Source organism: Eupeodes corollae, chromosome 3 (genome assembly GCF_945859685.1).
Source record: "Eupeodes corollae chromosome 3, idEupCoro1.1, whole genome shotgun sequence".
NCBI classification, from domain to species: domain Eukaryota; kingdom Metazoa; phylum Arthropoda; class Insecta; order Diptera; family Syrphidae; genus Eupeodes; species Eupeodes corollae.
The window spans coordinates 49,944,954-49,968,422 of NC_079149.1; the positions used below are offsets into that span (position 1 = coordinate 49,944,954).

Below are 23,469 nucleotides of genomic sequence, written 5' to 3' on the forward strand. Positions count from 1 at the left end.
ACACAGAAATTTTTGAGAGTTGTAAGTCACTAGGCCCTAGTTCTTAACTGACTGTTGGGCCATCTAATTTATTTATTTTTTTTCAAAGGACCGCATTTTCAAAATAATTTGCTTAGATACAACTGTTAACAATTCAACCCTAAGTAACTGGAACTGTCTTATATCTGTTCAAATAAATTAAAGTACATCCCTGACAGCAGAAAAAGTTAAGTTAAGGAATTTTTTGACATCTGAGACGGTACTGATATTTTTTTTCTTGAAAGCATTTACTACTTAGGGCCAGTTAAAGTCAAAGTCAGAATGGCCAATATGGTGAGCTTAAAGAACAGTTCCATAAGGGCCTAAAATAAGCCCAGAATTACTTTATAGTTAATTAAGGAAAACTCTTCTATTTTATGTCCATCAATAAGTGTGAGTGTTGGATCAAATTAAAAGTTGTCAAGTCCGTACTAGAAACCCTAAAAATAACGTTTCTCGTCGTATTAAGATACCCTAGCCTGTAAATAAAATTTGTGTACGTTAGTTTGTTCGTATTCTTTACGTTCGGTTTAATTTTTTTCTATAGCCATATCTCAAAAATCAGTGGAGATATTAAAAACAATTTGTTTTATACATAATAACATCAAAATGCGTTTAAAGTCTAGCGGAAGGGTCTGACGTCATGCTAAATTGGTAGGACCTTAAAAAAATCAAATATTATTATATTATATTATTTTGTTATTTTATGAATATAACACGATATCTTCTGAATAATTTTGTTCAACAAAAAAAATCTAATCTTTTTTGTCACAAGAAATAGATACTTTAGAAAAAAATTTGTGAACGCTAAATATTTTGAAAACAAATAATTGTAATGTCTTCAAACTTGTTTTGTCTTATAATAGTAGTATATAACAATGGAAAATATTGTTAATCTTTAAAAGTGTTTTTGAAGAAACTAAAGTTAATTTCTATTTTTATAGCTCAAGAACGCCTGGACCAATTAAGATGTTTCTACTAATTTTGATTGGCAATTAAAATTCATAAGCGAGTTCCCAAAACAAAAATTATGAAGATAACACATTTTTGCATACATATTGTACAAACAATGACCGAATTCTTTTGTGACAAAAATTTGCATCATATTTTTCACTACTTGTTTCATTAAGTCTATTTGACGGTTCATTACGTTTTTCGCCTTTGGTACAAATTTTCTGAATACGATGATATTTAAGAGTCTGGTTAAATAACGCCGATAAAAAAACGATATACATTTCAAAATTCGTTTTAATAGCACTAAACAAAAGTGTAATAAAGTCGATTTTCATCAGTCGGTGATATTGCATTTTGTCAAAATAAAACCACGCCAAATTCCAATTAAGAAATAAAGTGGTCGTAATATGAAGCCAAGTAAGGTATTGCCCTTATTTTGCAAAGCAATAGCACAACCGCCACTGTCGCAACTATCCTAAATTCTCTAGAGAGTCCAAGAAAGGGGTTGCATACCTCACTGTTTATACCACAAATAAAATAATCTGATGAACTATTGGCACCCGTGAAACATATGTAATTTCAGTCTTATGGCAGCATAATCAAAATGTTGTTTTATAAACCCAGACATTTTAGCATATGACAACTGCTCAAAGTTGGTCTTATTTAGGTATTTAGTTTACTTTTCAAAAATACAATAATACCAATTTTTTAAAGTTATAAAAGTTTGATGAAAGAAAAATACAAAACAAAAATCGTCCTAAAAGTTTACCAAGTTCTGTAAGCTAGTGTTTTGAAAAAATAATTAAAAACAAACTAATGGCACACATTAACAATAATAATATTGTGCCTCAAGATCAATTTGGATTTCCAGCGTACAGTCCACCAAATCGATCGAATAACTAAAATCACTAAACCCAATTTTACCAATGGTAAAAGTACTGGTATGGTTTTAATTGACGTTGAAAAACCATTTGATTCCGTTTGGCATGACGGGCTCTTACACAAACTTTTGATGCTCAACTTTCCCATGTATATTATAAAAATTGTGCCGTCCTTTCTGTCATCGTTCGGAAACGATTGAGTTTAGAGCAGGTATGCCTCAAGGATCCGTTCTTGGCCCAATACTCTACACAGTTTTTACTGCTGATTTTCCTGTTTTGCAAAATTACAGTAAAGTTATTTTTGCAGATGACATCTGTATATTTTCTACTGATTCACTAGGTTCCGTTATTGAACTTTGAAACTAATTTGCAATCTTCGTTGAATGTAGTTTAACAAACGATTGGAAGATTAAGATAAATGCTTTGAAAACTCATCTTTTTAACACGAAAAAGAAAAGCCTGTTTTTGCCAAGTAATTAACTTTTAATCAACGGTGTAAAAGCAAACTGGAAATTAAATGTTAAACACCTTGGCGTCCACTTGGACAGTAAACTAACTTTTGGAATTCATGTCCAAGAAATCATAAAAAAAGTAAACGTAACCATTAAATTTCTCTATCCTTTTATTAATCGTAAATCAAAGTTAAGTCATGGATATAAACATATAATTTTCAAAGTTATTTTTCAAGCAATCATTTTATACGGATTACCTGCTTGGAGTAACTGCGCAAAAGGTTGCAAACTTCTTAAAACGAATTGTTAAAAATGTTTTTAAATCTTTCTTGGCATTTTTCAACCAACTTATTACACATGTTAGCTAATGTTGAATATATCTCTGATAAATAGGGTAAACTGGGGCACATTTGACGCCGGGGCACATTTGACTTTGTGATTTTCGGTGTGAACACATCCTTTAAGAAAAAAAGTTGGGATTGTGAACGAAGCCTCAATTAATATAAAGAAACGTTATGAACTTCGGCAGTTTTGCTTCAACTCGTCTTCGAGTAACACGTGTTTTTGTGATTTCGGGATTTTTGATGTAATTTTTGACTACAGGTTTGTAAGAGATTTGTGAACAAAATAAAAAGTTTTTGTTATTGTGAATTAATATTATGATAGCATTGTTCCTAAATTATTAATATTTTAAAGCCAATTTTGTTAAATCAAAACATTAATATATAAAAAACATTACAAATGTCATGAAAAACCTTTGGGGCACCTTTGACTTTTGCAAAGGGGGCACATTTGACTAATAGTAGGGGTACATTTGACATTTGTTAAATGTGCCCCCAACATGATTTGTTATGCTAATATTTGTGTTTTATTTTGTTTTCATGTTTATTTTGAAGAAATGGGGAGAAACTACAAGAGAAAAAGGTGAAGAGGGCTATTGCAGACATACGGAAAAAAACTTGAAACGCAAACATCAGCTGCTGAAAAATATGGGATAAATAGAACCACATCGATCATGCGAATGAAAAAACAGGATCCCTTAAAAGATTGGATTGGTAAGCACCAATCATGGAAAGCAAATAACAATTTATGATGTCGCAAAACTGACCAACCTTCCATTTCAAATGGTTTTCTCTTCAAGAAATATATTAAATGGCTTAAATATATTAAAATGCTTACAACTCCCAGATTTTCGGAGATGATGAATTTTTAGTTGACACTTTGCCAGGTGAAATAAACTTAGTCGAATCTGTTCCGGCCACTCAAAGCAACACTAATACGCCCTTAAACATAGCTACTAATGCCAAATCTCCAATTCCATCTCTAACACCTGAGGCTGTAAGACCTATAGCACGATTTAGCACGCCAAATAGAACTGCTAGGAGTGGTTGTTCACGAATTCTTACCAGCTCCACCGAAAAGCGAAGAGTACAAGAAAATGAAGAAAAGAAAAATGCAAAAACCGCTAAACGAACGCTTAAGCTTTTAGACAAAGGTGAGAAAAAGCCGACAAAAAAAATCATTAAAAAAGCCCGACAACTTGAATTAGACTTGTCGGATGAGAGCGTTAAAAGCGTTTCCTATGCCGAATCTGATAAATCTAACGGTTTCATTTCTGACCAAGATAATTTCGAAATGGAAAGAACAGAGCTTTTTGACTATAAGCTTACAGATGATGAGAAATTGTAAGTCGGACATTATATTCTTGTCAAATTCGGTGAAAATTCTAAGAAGCCATTTTACTATGCGGGGGAAATTGCAGAAGTCCACAGTGACTCTACTTACACTGTTAACTATCTAAGAAAAGCATCATTGGTAGGTTGGCTTTTTTCTAAACCAGCCGTTGAAGATATTTCTTTGACTTTAAGGAGTGAAATCAAAGTCAAACTGCCACAGCCCACAACCCACAAATCCAGCCTCAACTTCTCGTTGTCGTCAAAAATATTTATTTAACGTTGACTTCGGCAATCTCTATATTAAATAAGATATTTATAAATGTTCCTATGAATAATTCTTAACGACCTTATGGACTGATAGTTTTTAAAATGAAGTTTTATAACCTGTTATTTTTTGTTTAAAGAAAGTAAATTTATTTATTTATGTGTTTTATATTGTTAAAATAAATCGTTAAAACAATTTTTGACTTTTCTTTCCATTCAAACACCTGCTAATCCTTTTTATGCATACGATCATGAGATAAAACTGCAATTGTCAAATGTTCCCCGCGTAAAGTCGAAGGTTCCCCATGGACGGGGCACTTTTGACAAAATGACTTTTTTTTAAACAAATTTTTAAAAAATGTTGCATTTGTTATAACAGTAAAACGTATCTGTGAGTCTTATCTAGAATAGTCAATGCATCTTATAAATAAAAAAGTATAGGAATTCATATATAATCTTCGGAAAAACAGACTTTTAAAAATATAGTGTCAAATGTGCCCCAGTTTTCATTGGTTTAAATTCCCTTATTAGAATACACAAAAAATTTAAAAATTCTTTATTATTTATTCTCTTACCCAATAAAAGTATTTTTACTGACTTTAAAAACGCAGTAGAGAGAGGATGAAACCCTCCATCGATAACAATCACATAATTTCATTAATTTATAATAGTGAAGTCCTTGTGAGTACCTATTTTAATTATGACGCACAGAGCATCAGAAAAAAACATAAAAACATCCTTAATTATTACACAACAACAGTTTAATTAAGTTTTGATTTAAACAACAAAACCAAAAAAAACACAACTAACTTCCTTTTACATCCAAACAAAAACAATTCCATTTATTTCGAAATTATCCTCCACATACATTTGTTAACCAAAATACAAAATTTTAAAAAAACGTACAAAACAACAAATTCTATTGAGTATTTGTTCAATGCAATCGAATCGAATTCAGGAACAGCCGGGAAGTTCTTCTCATATTACAATGCATACAAAAGCACCGCAATAAATTAAATATTGTCCTGAGTCCACAAAAAACACAAACTCATCCTCCTTTCGTCCTATTTCAAACTTTTATACACGAGGTAGGTCTACTCGTATCGTAGGTAGGTACCTACATATCCTGTTCTGGTGGTATCCTGGTCCTGTGCAAAAATTTGAATTGAAATGTCTTGTGGACTATTGATTTAGTATTGGGGATGTATTCATTCTGCTAGTAGGTACCTATCCTATAGATACTTTGAACCCGCCAAAGGCTATCGCCGGCCAGCCGCCATCGCCATCACCATTGCCGCCTGCTTGTGATACCTCCAGGCTATGCAATAACAATACCGCAGCCCATTTGTCATATTACTCATATCCTGGCTATGCGATGGTGGAGTATCCAGCCTTTGGATGAGGATGGCATTGCCATGCCGATGCAGAGTATGAGTGCAGCAAACAATATGCGTTTACACAATTCATTTGACGATTCCAACCCCAAATGGAAAAACAAAATTAAAATTTTAATTAAAAAAGGACACAAGTGCAAATATTTACACCAACTCTCAGGCAATTGCTATATTAAGTGTTTTGGCACTGGCCAAAGAGTAAATTCTCTTCCTCCACTCTCGCTACATCACCCTCTCTCAAACTCGCACTCTAACCCTTCCTTCTTTGATGATGCACAGGAGCAAAACGGGACAGGACAAGGATCAACCAGGATAGCGAAATATCTGCATACCAATCCACCCACTCCTCAGCTTAGCTCGGACTCTTTTCGACTTTTATTGTTCACGTCAAAAAGGGTGTTTTCCCCTCCCTTTCTCCAGCACAACAGCAACCCCCCTTGTTATATGTTTTTGGTCCTGATACTGGAATAGGTAGCAAGCAGTGGTATTTCCTTTGTAAGAACGGCTTCATTGCTGGTGCTGTATTTCGTCCTGATGGTTATGGTGGCATTTCAAAAATATAGTTAATTTTTTCTTTTTCGCTTTGCAGATCGTAAAATCTCAAAAATTCATTTGCACAGAAATTTCTAAAGGAAGCCAATTTGCCTTTGGATTTCTATGCAATCCTGCTCATCCGGATGTGGTGTCTTGGTTGAATGTGCTTCCATGTTTTTGTATTAAAAGGAGAAAGGGGAATGGTCTGGTGGTCTTTACCATCTGATGATGATTTTTGTGTGGATATACGAGGTAGTAGTATTAGTAGGGTTTGTGTTTGTAAACTAAACAAAATAAGGGATAACACAAATTTTCTGCAGCAGACAGTAGTAGAACTTATAGTTGTAGTTGCAAGGATTTCAAGGATTCATCCCCGTCGCCCTCTATATCTCTCTCTTAGTTCTGTTCAGACGACTATATGAACATATACTTTTTATGGATGCAATAATAATCTTGGATTGTGTGCGAGAGAAGCAATTCAATGGGTGCTTCGTTTTTTACTCTTTTTGCTAAGTTGAGTGGGGATGGAGGAGAGGAATTCGGTGAGAGATATTTGAAGCAAAAAGCCAATGCACCTGCAAGGGCTAGGGCATATCGTTAGTAGGCGGATGTTTTGCAGCCAGAAAATATTATATGCACCGAACCTTATGTATATGAAAATGCATGCATATATTATTTTATGTTTCAAGAGGAACCGAATTTATTTAATTAAAGCAATTCTGGGCAAAACTTACCTATTCGTAAATCTAGATACTTGTGCAGTGCATATAGAAGGAAAGGACTTAAAGTATTACGTAGTACGTTTTTGATAACATAAATTAAAACTATATATGTAAAATCAAGTGGAAACTATGTGTATATTCATTATATAGATAGATCTAGAGAGAGAGAGGGAGCATCCCAACATGGGGTAACATGTGCTTCAAGGATTTATGTGGGAGATTTTAAGTTCGAAAGGTGAATGTTTAATTAAAAGGTGTTTCATGCTGTATCTAAATTTCCTTATGCTCTCCATTATTATTTTTTAAGGTGTAAACTTAAGAAGTTGGATTTAACTTACTATAAGCTAATTAGTAAAATACATTTAAATCCTTATAGAATTAAGAAAGTTGGGACAAATTTTATAAATAATTAAAAAAGAAGAATTTTTAAGGAATCATTGGTAGACTTTAGAAACCAATCAGGTCGTTGATATGGGAAAAGAATGTATTCAGTGTTCTTTTTTTGAACTAAAAGTGGAATTTAAAATTCATTAAAGTCAAATTCTTTAAAATTTTTAAGTTTGCTCAAATCCAAAACACTATAATAGGCCTAGGTGATCCGTAGCGAGAAATAGGAACTCAAGAACTCCTACTCTCCATCATGCATTCGTGAATGCGTTTAAGCTCCATCCAGCTCTTTTACAATCTTGACAATTCCTTCTCCATTGTTCTTCTCCTATGCGGCAATACAGTCATTAACTTTGCGTAGCGTGCTTCCAATACACTGCAACTTACACCCTCGTATAATTCAAGGTTCCTTAGATAAATGTTCAATTATGTTTCCAGATATGATGACGTAAGTGGCAGTTTTATTTTAGTGGCAAAGTGTTAGTTATTGAAGGCAGGGAAGTCAGCAGTAGAATGTGAAGATATAAAGTTTTGATGTAAAGTAAAGTTGATTTGATTTTTATTTCTGTGTATGATTATGAAACAATTGTGGAGGAAAATATCCTACCAACAGGTTGAGAATGAAGAGGCTCAGTGGGATCAGCTAAGGGGAACTTTGACACGATACATGACGAACTCCATTCTTGCAGCCCTATTTTGCAACACTATTTTGAGCGTACTTGGTCTCACTTTCTCACGTGTAGGTCGCAAATACATATATCTAAAGAGTCTGTTTCAAAATGTTTCCTGTATTTAAATATTTAAAAATGTACCCGCAATTAAAATTTGTTTTCAAAAATTTAAACGCCATTATATTTCCCAAAAAAAAGCTTAATTTTCCAAACATTTTATTTCAAAATAGTTACTGTTTTTTTTAATAAATTTTGTATATATACAATTTTTTTTATTTTAGTTTGAAAATATTTTAAGTATGCAATTATGTATAGCTTAGTGTTAATAATAAATAATATAAGTCTTACCTTTTAATTAATTATAATCATAAAAATAATGATGACCCATTTTTAAGATATCGAACAATTGTTTAATATTAAAAAAAGACAAAAATAAGAACTATGAAATTTTTGATCATCAAATATTATTAAGACATATTAGAGCTTCATTTTTTTTTGACAAAAAACATTGGTATGTATTGTTCAGTCTTAAGAAACAAATGAAAAACAGTCCTAACGCGAACCTGCTCAAAACCTTAATTTCGAAATTTGAAGTCAATCAAACCAATGCTTTAGGCTGTAGGGGCCAGTGTAGACAGACTGACAGACGGACGGAATCGGGAGGTGACGTTTCCAGCATCGTAATGTCATGTTTGATTAAAATCTCAAGTTTGAAATTTTGTACGACCTTGCTATATATAGTTTCTATAAATCGCAGGCAAAAATTATTATCAAGGTACAATTAGACAGGTCACATTTACCCTCTGACGTAAAAATCTGTCCCAAAGATATCACGTCTTTTAATTGTCAACAAAAATTCTATCCAATTGATGACTGATAAATTGACTTTCACGTTGACACATATTTTTCAGTAGCGTTGACAATATTCTGGTACTGTGTCATCTTTAACGCTCATTTTTGGGAGTATCGGTAATCGCAATAATCTTATCAAAACTATCTTTTCATAATAATTGTTATGAGGGCTATGAGCTTTTAAAAACGCATTAGACGCAAATAAAAAAATAGCAAATGCTTTGGTATTCATCATTTGTAAGCGACTATAAAAGTTATTTATAAACTAAAAGTAAAATAAATTGGCCAAATAATAAGTTCATGAAATGTACTGATTTGAATCAACGCCGCACCTGTTTACTATTAGGAGAGCGTCCCTGAAATCACTAAATTGGGTTTTCGTTCAGAGGAATTTTGACAGGATGCAAGTTAAAAGTGGGGCAAGTATGATCAGTGTTGAGAATAAAATCGTGTTTGCCTGCCGAAGAATGCAAAAACTGTAAGGAAGTCCTGTCTGTCCGGCGTACGTACGAACACAGTTTCCTCAGAAGACAAACGTTTCCATATTGCCCAAATTCTAGATTCCTTAAACACAATATTCTTGAGGCTATTAAAAGAAGCCACAACGAAGCACAACAAATTTAAAGAGATTTGAAAATGGATTTAAATTATGTAAGTACTCAAAAAAAAAAATTCTCATTTTTGTTATGTACATAAACTGAGAAACGTATATATTTTATTTCTACATGGCATCAAATAGCTTTGTTACCCTGATACCTTCTACTTAAATAATTTGTTTTTATTTCTTTCCAAAATTATTTTTATTGGTCCTTCGAGCCGGATTACTAGTTAACTATTCAACCAAAAAGAAAAAATAGTTTGCATTTTCAATTATTAATAAGGTAAGGAAATTCAAACTAAAATAAAAAACCTTGGTTAAAAACTAAGCATGGTTGGTATTTTTAGCACAGAAATTGAGCTCAGCCAACATAAAAATAAGACTTTGAAAATTCCAAACAATACAAAATGATTTTCGATTGTTCTTAAGTTTTCCCTCACCAGTGGTAAGAGACTAAGAAACGAAATAATCATTAATTAAAACAGTGTTGTCATATCTAAAAACTGACAAGCGTAAACGTGGCTAAGCAAAGTTTGTGAAAAAAGGATGTTGTGAGTCGAGGCACAGCTAGGTCACCTCGGCGACCAAAACAAAAATACCGCCAACAAAAATCTTTACAAGTTCTTTGGATTAAAACAAAATCATTATGAGTTTAGAAAAGATTGAGGCAGCAACTTAGGACCTTGAGGTCAACCGATTTAAATAAATATCCTTAGAAAAAAATCGGCCACTTTTGTGTGCTGGAAGAAGTTAGTACACACAAAATAAGGTTTTTTGAAATTTTATTTGAAGAAATGGAAAATGTATATTCCAAAAAACTCTCCAAATATTACAGTATAGAAGGGAAAGATTTATACTATAAAATGCTAGAAGAGTATTTCAGAGAGCTTCCCGAAATAAAATATCGTTTGAAGAATGAAGGGTTAAAAATTACAACTACAACGTGATATCTCTGCCATAGTTTTGAAATGGAGGCTCTGGAAATACCGTCGCAAGGTATTTTTCATTGAACGCAACTTGCACAGAAGCTGAAGATTGACAATCCGCAGGATTTTCATAATGGAACATCTATTTCTGGACCAGCATTTAAACATTAATAAAAGTATACATTTTTGGCCGTTCGCAGAATGTTCATGATTATACATGATCCTTCCATGGTGCAGCTGCGCATTCAGAAAAATAAAAAATAATCTTTATTTTGAGATGATTTTGTCACCAAACGTTGTGCTCAATTAAGTGATGGTTGCACGAGATGCATCGTTTTTTGTATTCATTTCTCTTAAAATGGTTTGCAATACTTAATGAAAACACTTAAATCTGTCTTTAAAACCTTATATTGTTTCTTTTTATTATTATTATTATTATACTTTATTGAACAATAATATAATTACAAAATAAAATAAATAAATATTTATCAGAGCATTAGTTCCCAGAGCCTTCAGCTCGATATGTTTCTTTTTAAGAATGGCTCTATAACCTTAAAGGCCTCAGCAACAAACAAACTTTTTCGGTTTTGCACCTTACCTAGGTTTATTCAATTTTGAACGGTCACACTTTAGGTTTTGTCAAATAAAAATGAATTTAAATATTTACCGTTGATTACCTTCTACACCCTTGCCATCAAATCAATTGCTTATTTCGACTTTATTAAACGGGTTATCTGTCAAACTGAGTTGTTCAACCAATTTTAATTTTCAATTGTTAAACCCTACTGTAAAGATGGCGATTCTGCCATGGCCATACATCGTGCTTTAGGAGGAGATTATGGTTTACTTAATCGTCCAACTATGTAAACAATTGGCAAAATTATGAAGAAATTTGAAGATATTGTAAGGCCTGTGCATCATCGTTTCGTTCGTACCACTGAAAACATCGCTGCTGTATGTGTAATTGTGAACGTGTTGCCGAAGACCCGAATGTGTCGATTCCTCGTCGTTATCAGAATGAGGACTGTCTTACGGGCCATTATTGCGTATTTTGCATTTGGTTCTACCTTTACATCCATGTAAAATTCAGCTCGCGCAACAGCGGAAGCCAACTGACCATTCACAACGACGTAGATACCTTGAATGAGTGCCTGAACAGCAGGCGGTGGACGTCGATTTTTCCAACGAAATTTTCTTGAGCAACAAAGCACATTTCTAACTCGGTATATATTCATGAACAATATCCTCAAGTAATTGGTGTGCTCTTTGGTCCAGAGGTGTGATTGGATCTTACTACTTCCAACACGACGATGGAACGACTGTCACCATCAATTCGGAGCCTTATGGTCATATGATAACTATTTTTTTTTGCTATTGAAGAATACGACTTGGAGTATATGTAATTCCTGGATGCGATATTTCTCGTCGCGGTGATAGCAACTGGCCTCAAAGATCATGCGATTTGACACCACTAGACATTTTTTTTGAGGCTACGTAAAAGACCGTGTCTATGCTAATAAACCTTTAACTCTTGAGTACTTATTTTTTTTTTAATTTTTTTTGTACTGCTTCGCACGTAATGTCAACGTTCAAACTTTATAATAAAAAATAAATATCATGAAAAAAATATTGTATATGTGTTTTATTTGCGTTTACTTTTGAAACCGCAAAATGGATAACCCTATATTTTTTAACATATTTACTCGTATATTGCTTTTGCATTTCCATGGCCTTATATGGTAAGGGAAGTAAAAAGAACAGCCATAACAAAGACAGTACAGTATTTTAGTTTAAAGATTCAATAAAAAAAAGTTTCAATTTTTAGATATTCACCGTGAATAAGCCAAACCTTCAGTCTTTTTCTGTCTGGTAGTCTTCAATAATTAAATAAGTCTCAGTAGCGAATTCATTTTATTGCATATTTGACAATTTTTCACTTAACTTAACACAACACTTTAAAATCCCCTCTTTAAAATCTTTACAAAAAAGCCGAACAACATGATTGCCACAAATCCCTTTAAAAAATATCAATTGCGCATTTTGAATGACAAAAAAAAGTGAAAAAAATAAAAACGGAAATTGCACAAACTCATAAATCCAAGTGTCGCCATATTACCCGATGTCTCCACTCACCGCGCTCGGTCGGTGGTGGGGCCGCTTTGGTCATCAAGAGAGCAACTGTCCCCTTAAAACAATAATTCGTATAAATATACATCGAACGCAATTTTATCCAAAAGTGCTCCATGGTTATACGATGCGGCTCCCCCCAAAAAACAATGGGAAATTGTCTGGCTTTGTCTATATGGACCATACCAACCGCACAGCATATTTCCCTACGGAAATGTCCTGTGTTTTAACTTCTTACTTTACATCCTAAAGGGGTATACACACATATTAACCCCCCTCCCCCTCCCTCATATGTTTACTACTGGGTGTACTGAACATATTATATCACCCTCTATAAAGTAATTTTGGCTGCCATCCAAATAAGCCATTTATCTTTTTAATACGATTTCATTTGTATATTTACGGCCGGGTTATTAAATCAATAAATTTTGTACCAAAAAAAAAAAAAAAAAACATCACAGCCAGAGTCCGCACCGAAACAAAAAAAAAACAAAACGCACCGGGGCTATAATATAAGGATCACACAGCAGGACCAAGGAAATGTGATTCGTATATCGGATATAATGTTTATAGTGTATCTGGATCTGAATCTGAATCTGGATGTGTTATGGCACGGGGCGTTAGTGTATCAATCCGTAAATGGTTTTTTATTCAACTCAATGTATCCGGATTTGCATTTTGTTTGAATAACATAACGGTTTATGGTTTTGTTGCTTCGTCATAGTTTTTCTTATTTATTTCATTTCTTTTTTGCTGCCACTTCCACATTTGCGTAATTTGTTTTTCGATTTTTTTTCATCGTTTTATTTGTTACGCATACGCCACAGTGACCCACACCAAATTAAACTTCCTTAATAAATTTCTGCTTAGGGTATGGAATATCTACTACGTTAAAAACTTCCTCTACAAGGTAGAGAGATATACAACAGATATGAACTTGGATCGTAAAACAACACATTAAAGGATACTCCTTGTCTCCTTGCACCTCCACCTATCCTCGTGCTCCTGCGAAAAAGCTGCTCCAAAAAACACCAAGAGAATATTGGAAGTGAACAAACATTTGTATGCGATTGCCGAACCCGCTCGCTAGTAATAAAGCCATTTAACTTGAAACTTTTTATGGTCTTTTATTGGATTAACATGATTTATTTGCTTTTTGTTGGGTGTACTCCCGATCCCTGCTCCTGCTTCCGTCGCTCGTCGTCGCACCTCACCATTGTTTCTTCTGACTCATAATGTGTGCTGTGTATTTTCAGGACACCATGTGTGGCGTATATAGCAGACGAAGGATCAATTCAAAATTATTATCTAAAAATCTATTAAGAGCAGTTGTATTTTGGGAGGGTTTTGGGTGGTCTTTATAAGGGATGCTGTGAAAAGGGTAAATCTATAACCTCTACGTGAGAGATTTACTTTTACGTTTTATTATGCTCGCATAGATCAATAAAATTTGTATTGAATTATTTCGAATTATTCGTTGTGGATTATTGATTAGATTGAAAAATTTGTTTTATATGAACAAAGGACGATAGTAAATGTTGTGAACAAAATACTATGATTTATTTTAGAATGTTTTTTGTTATGTTTTTATTGTTTTTTTTTTTTATTTAAATTCAACTAGTGTGTTTAATTAAGGATTTATTTGAATATAAAGTAAAGCCTGGTATAGGGATTATGTTGTAATTTATTGTAGTTTTGAATTTGAATATAGTTCATTAATGTTTGAATTGATGTTTTAATTGAATTAGTTACAGTTGTTTACTATATAGGCTAGACACACTCATAGATAAGAAAAAAGATGTGTATAGTAGAGGCAATGATTGTGTTGAATTTGTATTCATGATTAAGGGATCGGATTATTTTTATTTGACAGAAGATAAAAAATCAACAATTTTGTCTTTAAATCAAATAAATTTTAAAATGAAAATGCACTTAAGTAAATAATATTTTTTTTTGAGAAAAAATTAGTTGGAAATATTGATTTATAAAACTCCTCGCATATGTTTTTAAATTAAGTTCAATTAAGGTCGTGTAACTAAATTCAGCTCTACTTGTATTTCCATCCTTACATAGTGATAGTTTTTAGAGGTTTTTGAAATGAAATAGAACAAAGGTGATTTTTTGTTTAAATTGACATAAAATTTACTTTATTCCAGAAAATATTTTAACCTTATAATTCAAATATGATATTTTGAGATATAGCCCCACGGTAAATCAGACGAGATCCAAATTTCGCTTACGTTTCACAACATTTGAGGACGTATGTCAGTAGCCAATGTTATCCTAAGTAAGGTTAGGTTAAAGTGGCTGTCCATGATGGAATCGGATACACATAGGCCAGTTTAATGGCCCATTGTGATACTAGATGAATCTTGAGGCTTCATCCTAAGCTCAATGGAACCAGTTTGAGTCCTTTACGAAACGTGAGAGGCTGATAATGCTGATATCATTTAGATCATTTAGGTCGTTAAAGAAGAATTATCCTAGGTGATTCGTGCGTTTTTGAGCTAGAGCAGGGCATTTACAAGGTTAGGTTAGGTTAGGTTAACGTGGATGCGGATTAAAAAAAAAAAAAAATACACACACTTAGGGCAAGAGAAAGGCCCGTTGTGATACCAAATGAATCTAGAGAATTACTTCTAACTAGTCGAACCATTAAAGGGCATTTACAAAGAAGGTAAAGAACTGTTTCCTCATCTTCCTCGTCAATACAACTTCTGAAAAAGTCATTTGAGAATATGGCTAACCACAAAACGTGCTACCCTATTAGACAGTTTCAGGTTATGACACCTTTTATAGAGCTTACAATCGATTTGCATAGAGATGTCAAGCACCTTGATGGCTTTAAATATAGTGTTGGCCAGATGTTTTTTATGACCTGACACGTGGTGATGTTGTTTGCCAGGTGTTTGACATCTTCATAGCGTCTTGCATTAGCAGCAGTTTACAAGTAGCGATTCGTATACCAGTATGTGCCAAACGTGGTATTTATTATTAATAGCTTTTTTGCAAGAAAAGAGAGCTACAGTAGCTTTTTTGACTCTTTCCTGTACGTTGTGTTTCCAATTTAGTTTTTTATTTAAGACAAGACCCAGGTATTTAGCCTCGTCTGAGAATTTTAATTGGATTCCTTTAATAAATGGAGGGTTGTGGGTATGGGTGTGGGTTAACACTCAGTCCACAGCGACCATCCCAAAGTATAAGTCTGTCTTAGGCATTTTTTAAGAGAACTTTCAAGGTGTTAAGATGCTTTCTGAAAATGCTATAGCAAAGCCGCCGTCGGTCGTCTGCATAGGCTATCACTCTGAAACCCTCCGCATCCAGATTCCATTTACCACTAGGTTCCAGAGGAGAGGGGATAAAAAACCATCTTGCGGTGTCCCTCTAATAACGAAGAGATGCCCAGTTTTGAGTTAATTATTCTGCTAGTCAGCATTAAATGAATTAACTCCCAAAGCAAACTCTCTATATTTAGAGAAATTAGTGCAGATGTGATTGCAGATGTGAAATTTTTTATGATGGAGGGAATATTCGACAGTGTTTCCACCCATTTACATTAGCATTCATGTTGAGACGAAGACTTAAGTATTGTATCAATACTTACCCTTAAATGGATATCAATCAATTTTGATAGACGTATAGAGCTTTAGGATTGACTTGCAAGCATTTACCTGCTTTGGGTATAAAAACAACTTTAACTTCTCTCCATGCCGAGGGAACATGGACCAGGTAAACCAAGCTGGATTGTGGAATGTTGTCCTACAAGTGGTCAATCATTTTTGGCTTTTTGGCGTACACTATACAGCATTCAATTGGTGAACAAAATACTCAGTATAGACGTCCTCATTGATTCTAACCGTCTGGCCAGCATAATTCTTAAAGAAGTAAAAAAAAGGACCACAAAGCACAGAAAATAGTCAATTTTTGTTAATCTAACTTCTCAAAATACAACTTAAGATTATCACCACTCCAAATATGAAATTTGTCTGTATTGTCGTTGGTTGGTGCTATTGTAAAGTATACTTAAAATACTACACAGTATTGAACTAAGAGCATTATGCACCCTATTTAACAATTTTTTTTAACAGATTATGCTCTAGCTTAATAGCCCAGCTGTATATTCCGCTTCTCAAGAAATTCAAACGTAGTACTCCCCCCTCCAACAATGCTCATCAATTGAGACCAGCTGTAGTACCGTCAAGTACAGAGATTTGTTCTTCAGCTGTACTACATGAATGTGGAACACTCTGTCTTTCCCGTCATTACAATATTTAGGAATTTAAAACCAATGAGTATCGACACCTTCTTTTAAACCCTTTCTCAGTTTCCTTATGCTCCCTGAATGTAAGCTTAAAAACTATGAAAAATTGTCAATTACCTTTTTTCAGTAATTTTCTCTCTAAACGCATCAGAGACCAAGTGAGTTCGTTCCCTTAATGATCGAATGAACGAGTGACGGGATGATTGCACTGTTGTGTAAAGTATCGTCTCATTTTATAAAATTGTAGTATTCTTCTGCTTCGAGTATGTACTAGATTTTATTAGTTGACAGATAAGAAGTTTAGTGTATGTTTTTGACGAACAAAGGATTTTTGATATGCTTAGTCCAGTAAAATAGGGGTTTCACCTCGGAATAAGAAAGCTGGAAATGTGTTTTTACCTTAATTTTGGTATTCTAAACACTGTTTACAACCTCATAAAATTTCGTCCGCGTTGCAAGCTTTGAGCCGTGATTCGTGGATATCTCCGTTTCTAATGGTGTTTTTACCTTAACCAAAATAAAAAAATAAATAAATTATGTAGTGAAACAGTCAATTAAGAACTAATGCCTAGTGACTTATAACTCTCAACCATTCCTGTGCAAGTAATGTTGACAGGGATGGAGGAGACCAACAGTTTTAAGGCGAATCCGAAAGTTTCATTTGAGAAAACACTTTTCATGACAAAAATTACTCTTGGCGGATTTGTTAAATCATCGCAAAGGGAAAATACGCGTGTAAAAGACCTTAGATGACAAATGCAAAGATTGAATCCAAAGCTTCTGGCATGACAGTCCTACGCTCTAACCATCACTCCACGGGTAGTAACCTAACCCAAAATTGTCAAGCATACAATTAGCTAAAGTGTTTGTCGCAATGCTCGACATTTTTTCAAATTAAATTGTTGGTGAAAATAAAAGTGTAGAGAAGAACTCGAGGCAGTCTATTCTTGCTGTGCACAAGAACTCGGCCTTTCGCAGACTTCAACTTGACGAATTTTGCGTCGTGACTAGGGCCTACACCGGCACAAGATTCAACTGACCTAGGAGCTCAAAGTTATTCCAACAAAAAGTAAAACGGCGTTCAGCATATTAACCATTTCTGTTTTAAAATACAAAAATAGTTGATATATGATTTAGAACCCCAGGAACAGACGAATTCCTAAATGCCTATAGTGTCCATTGCAACCGCATCGTAGATCACATATGTATATTCTTATAATTACAAAACATCATTTTGAGTAATTCATCTGATGCTTGTGATGCCATTTTGGCAATTGCTTCCAGCAATCCATTTTTATACATCCAGCCCCATAACTGGGGTTCTAAATCATGACCATACCATTCTTGATTTTTATAATTGAAAATGTTTATTTTAGACTTAAGCTTATCAATTTTAAAAAGAGTTCTTTTTTGTACCAATATTTGTTTACATTTTATTTTATTTCAATATCCTTAACAGTTTTTCCAAAGGAATAAAAAGCATAGGATCTACAGATCGCGACTTTTGGCGCTCCATATTTTATAATATTTTACTATGTTCAATACATTTTTGAAGAGTGTTTCTTTTTATTTTTAGTTATTGTGTAGTTTTTCTTGTTAAATGCCAAAAGATGACAGCTTTACATGTAACAATCGTGCAAACAACGGGCTGTTCGTTCCTATTATTGGAATGCCCTTAAGTTTCTTAAAATGCGTATTGAAAACAGAAGATTATAAACGAAACGCTTATACCTTTAAACCTTTAACGTTTTTGTCCACGTGATGAAAAGTTCAAAATATTCAAAATCTATTATTTGACTAAGTTATACTATGTTATTCGTTTGTACAAAAAAAAAAACACCATCACTCTCTAATTTCTATTCTATTCAGAAAGTTTCCATAAAAAAAATATTTAAATTTAATATGTAAATATTATAGAACTTAAGTAACAGAATATATGTATATTGTATATATGCAAACGAAAATAAACAATAGTACAAACCCTTTTTAAAGATTAAATTATCAAATAAATCAAACACTGTCAATTTTATTATAAAATGAAATTCAAAACCTTTTATGATTTAATGTTTAAATTGACGAAGAAGAAAAATAAAAACTTCTTAAGCTATGAACAGACTCATTTATTCTAACACCACATCCATTAACTATTTAAATTTAAATATTTTTTGTATAAATATCAAGATTATAGACAAGTCCAATCAATAACAAATTCTTCAATCGGTCATATCTCTATACGAGTACCTCGATTCAATCCATCATCAACCATTAAGACCCATCACACAATTATTCGATGTCGAATCTTGAATCAAATTGAGAATGTTAAATATACATACAACATAAACAAAAGCCAATAAAATTAATCATCTCGATAGGTCTTCAATTTTGAAAATAAAAAAATAAACTCTTAAATGAAGCGATTTAACTTTAATGGTTATATTGAGAAAGAGATTGCTATAACAAAGTCTGTCCACATCATGATTTCTATACCCAACCCAACTTCAGACAATGGCTTCAAGATGGGCGTCCAACCTCCCTATCTACTTATACATTTTTTTTTCTTGTGCAGTGTAAAATCCTTTTGATAGAGTAAATCATCATTAAGAATCCTTTAAATGGCAAATTCAGGATGTAAGGTCGAGTGGAGAAAGTTTCCGTCTCCTCTGTTATATGCCGGGTTTCAGCTTCGATCCAATCCAACCCAGCAACAATAACAACAACTAACAGCAGAGAATAGCATCCATCTGACAATAGAAATCAATCTATTGAAAGGTTTTACAATTTTTTTCGTCTTCCATTAAAAAAAAGGCCAATGAGTTGCAACATCCTTCGATTTTTTCTCCCTGTAAATAAAAAGGACTCATCTACCTCAAAAAATGTGAAGGAATATGACAAAAAAAGCAATGACATAGCAATTGATGCCCCACTGTTGCTCTGACAGGTCCATTTTAAACTTTCACTCGACTGGCTTGATATAGCTTCGGCATCGACAGGTCTGTGATGGGCTGGACTGGGCTGAACTTCATCATTTCCGAAATGCGACGTGATTTGCAACTTAATCAATTCTACAGGAATGTCTATTAGTCCTTAAAATATGACAAGAAGAAGAAGAAATCGAACGAAAAAAAACGATAAGGAAATCCTTTTTCTTGCATCCAATCCAATATTCTGGTATTTCTGAATCCCAACGTGCACGAATAATAAAGCAAAGCACATTTTTTGTGTATATATATATTCTTTTCCTATATATTCGTACGTATATGTATTTTGGGAATTTCCATTTGAATTATGATAATAAATAATTTTCCTTTTCAGTTAATGAAAATATTTATCACACCATGCACACTGAACACCGATCACAGGGAATATATAGCACCAGACACTATTGTATACTCAGGGAATAGGGATGTATTTATGTATGTATGTTTGTACATAGGTTGTAGTAGGTAAGGTACTGTATAAGGACAAGCAAAACATCCTTTTGAATTTCATACCACACACCTTGAGCGCACAATTCACAAAATAATTATTAGAATGTTCCACAAACATCATTGGATATTCTAAACTTTCACAACCTACCATGAATGCCAAATGAAATTACTTTCATAAAGAATTCCGCATACAGGGTGTTTTTTTAATTAGTTGTTAGATATGAATGTTAGCTTGTAGTATACACTGAAAATGAGTTAAGACTATTTCCAGTATTTCATTTGTATTGTGGCGTTTTTTCCTTTAAGATTTGGAAAAAAAAACCAAAAAGTTTATTTTTGGTCTTTTTTTCCTTTTTGTTTGGAAAAAAAGTCTAAAAACACATTTTTGACGTTTTTTCCAAACAAAAATTGTTTTGCCTTTTTTCATTATTCTAAAAGGAAAAAACAACAAAAAAAATTCGGAAAAAAATCAATTTAAATTCTCTAAAGTCCATTTCTTTTGTTGAGATTTTTACAATTAAAGTTTGAAATTAATCTATAATCATACTTAATTTTTTTAACTTCCCATAGGAAGTTATTGTAATAGGTCCGATTTGTCAAATTGAAAATTTTGACATTTCTCGACGTTTCAAGGTCCCTAGAGTCGAAATAAAAGATTTTTAGAAAGATGTCTGTGCGTGCGTGTGTACGTACGTTCGTACGTCCGTTCGCGTACCAGAAGAGATCGATTTCAAATAAATTTTGTTATACAGATAATAAGGCAGAAAGATGCAGAAAGGGCGCTCAAGAAAATTCCGTGGGTGGTTTTTTTTTCATAGCAGTTTGAAAAAAAGGTGAAAATTTTGGTTAACCCTAAATATCATACGAACCAAAAACGCTAGAGACTTGAATTAAATTTTATATAATATATTATAACGTAATATCAAAGAAATATATTTTTTGAAAAACATCCTTTTGACGTTTTTTTTTTATAAATCAAAAAAACTGAAAAAAAATTTGTCACCTCCAAAATTTTACGACTTAAATATGATTTCATCTCCAAACCAATTTTGTGCAACGAAGAATAATGTTTTTGACATCTGATAAAATTTTGAGAAAAATTGAATTGACTGTGTTTTTTATATAAAATAAAAATCTAAAAAACACATTACTCAAAGTTGGTAAAAATTGAATATCGATTCAAATATCTTTTCAAAAACTTGAAATTTAGGCTTCAAACTTATTTTATCTTATAAAAAATATCGTTTTCAACATTTTGAAAAATTTTGAGAAAAATCGCATTGACAGTTTTTTTACAAAAAATAAAATCTAAAAAAAAAATTAATAAAAGTTGGTAAAAATTGATTTTCGACTGAAATATCATTTCAAAACTTTATTTACTTTTATAATTCAAAAAATATTGTATTCAACATTTGACAAAATTTTGACAAAAATCGAATTGACAGTTTTTTTTTATAAAAAATTAAAAACCAAAAAAAAAATAACAAAAGATGGTAAAAAATGATTTTGGACTCAAATATTATCTTTTCAAAAAATTAAGATAATCAGCCTTATTGTGAGTTTCGCCCGAACAACATTTCACCCGGAAAATTTGACTTTTCACTTTTCGCCTATTTTGAGTTTCACCCGAAAAATTATTCATGTTCGAAAAATTCCCCTTATTGTGAACGATCATTTCGGGCGGAATGATATGCCGTTAACAGTGATAATTTTCACTTATTTTTATGAGGCGAACGAGAGCACAATAAGGCGGAAAATGTAAGTTGTTTGTTTATTTTTTTGAGATAAGAAAAGTTTAAAGTCAAGTTTTTTGTTATAATGCAGGAGCAAAACAATAAAAAAAGACCAAAGTGATATGCTGCTTAGTAAAATGCAGGAGAATCCAGAAATTGCCAAAGGCTTTACTAAAGCAAATCGAGAAAAAGTGGCCTTGGAATTAAATAGTGCAGGGCCGCCGGTGAAGAGTGAGTTTGAATGGAAAAAAGTAAGAATCAATTTTATTGTGCTTGCCACCGATTAAAATGAAAACATGCATGCTTTTAGGTTTGGACAGATCAGAAGCGATACGTTAGAAAAAAGGCATCAGCAAATAAAATGCATCAAAAAGGTACAGGAGGTGGGCCAAATAAAACGCAAAAGTTTTCACCTTCGGAAGAGGCCATATTCCAACTTGTAGGAATGAAGGAAGCAGTGGAGGGAGTAGGAAGTTCGCTGTCCTTTGGTTTGGCTCGCCCACAAAATGATATACAAAGTGCCAAACAATGCGAGTATGATGCTACATTGTACCCGAATGAGGTAGAGTGCGTTGAAGCTGCTGATGATTTTCTTCTTGAAACGGAACTAATACAGGAAGACAACAGTGTGCAACCAACTCCTACAACATCTCAAGCCGCAAAGAAAAGAAAGATGAGTACCAACGATATCATTGTGGAGGAGCTACAGACACAAAAAATACTTTGTAACAAAGTGACCGAGGGGGTTTCTGTAATGAGAGACCACAACACTGAAGTCCAGAGCGGCATTAAGAAGATGTACAGATCATTGGACCGCCTGGGTGATATTAACAAAGAATTATTGAAAGAACAACAGAGGCATAATAAAAAAATGGAAAATCTTCGTAAGTCTGAGCTGGAAAACAAAATTGAGAAAGACCGAAGAATGTTAGAGTTAGAAGAACAGAAGATTGAAATCATGCGAAGAAGAGATTTTAATGACCCAGCATTTTAAAAATAAGATATTCATACAAAGAAATCTTAAAAATGCATATACATATAAGACAAAAGCTATGAATTTTTTTTTTTACCTAGATAATAAGTTGACTGAATTTGAAATGAAAGCTGTGAGATTATTTATTTACTAGAATTAAGATAAAAACTGAATTTAAAATCCAATTTTAATTTTAAGACAAGAGCTGTGAATTTTTTTTAATAGTATTTAAGAGAACGTTAATTTTTTTTTTAATAAAGGAAATCTATTTTAAAGTTATAAAAAAATTATTGCAATATAAGAATACTACAAATTAAAACATTTAAAAATTAAAGAGAATTTGCGATGTCTGTGCGAATGAGCTGGCTTATTGTCAGATAGCTTGAGTTCAATCTATCGGATTGCACGTTTTCGAATGAGTCAACCATAAAGCTTTGACCGTCAGGCATAGAGTTTAAACAGGCTAAGTCACTTTTATAGTAAATGCATATGTTGTGCAGTGCTGCACAAACATTAATAATTTTGACAGCCTTTGTAGGAGCGTAGTACAGTTCTCTCGCACTCAGTAAACATCTCCACCTGTTTTTAAGAACACCATTAGTTCTCTCAATTATGTTA

The 23,469-nt window shown here is 33.0% G+C and overlaps 1 protein-coding gene across 1 annotated transcript; it reads left to right on the top strand.

Moving 5' to 3' along the window:
- Window positions 1–300: 300 nt before the first annotated feature.
- On the top strand, window positions 301–22,932 carry LOC129950457 (uncharacterized). Its single transcript, XM_056062396.1, has 4 exons — window positions 301–312; window positions 3,494–3,990; window positions 21,970–22,129; window positions 22,189–22,932. Exons 1-4 carry the CDS (start codon window positions 301–303, stop codon window positions 22,870–22,872), a joined length of 1,353 nt encoding a protein of 450 aa, XP_055918371.1. The 3' UTR covers window positions 22,873–22,932.
- The last annotated feature ends 537 nt before the right edge of the window (window positions 22,933–23,469 follow it).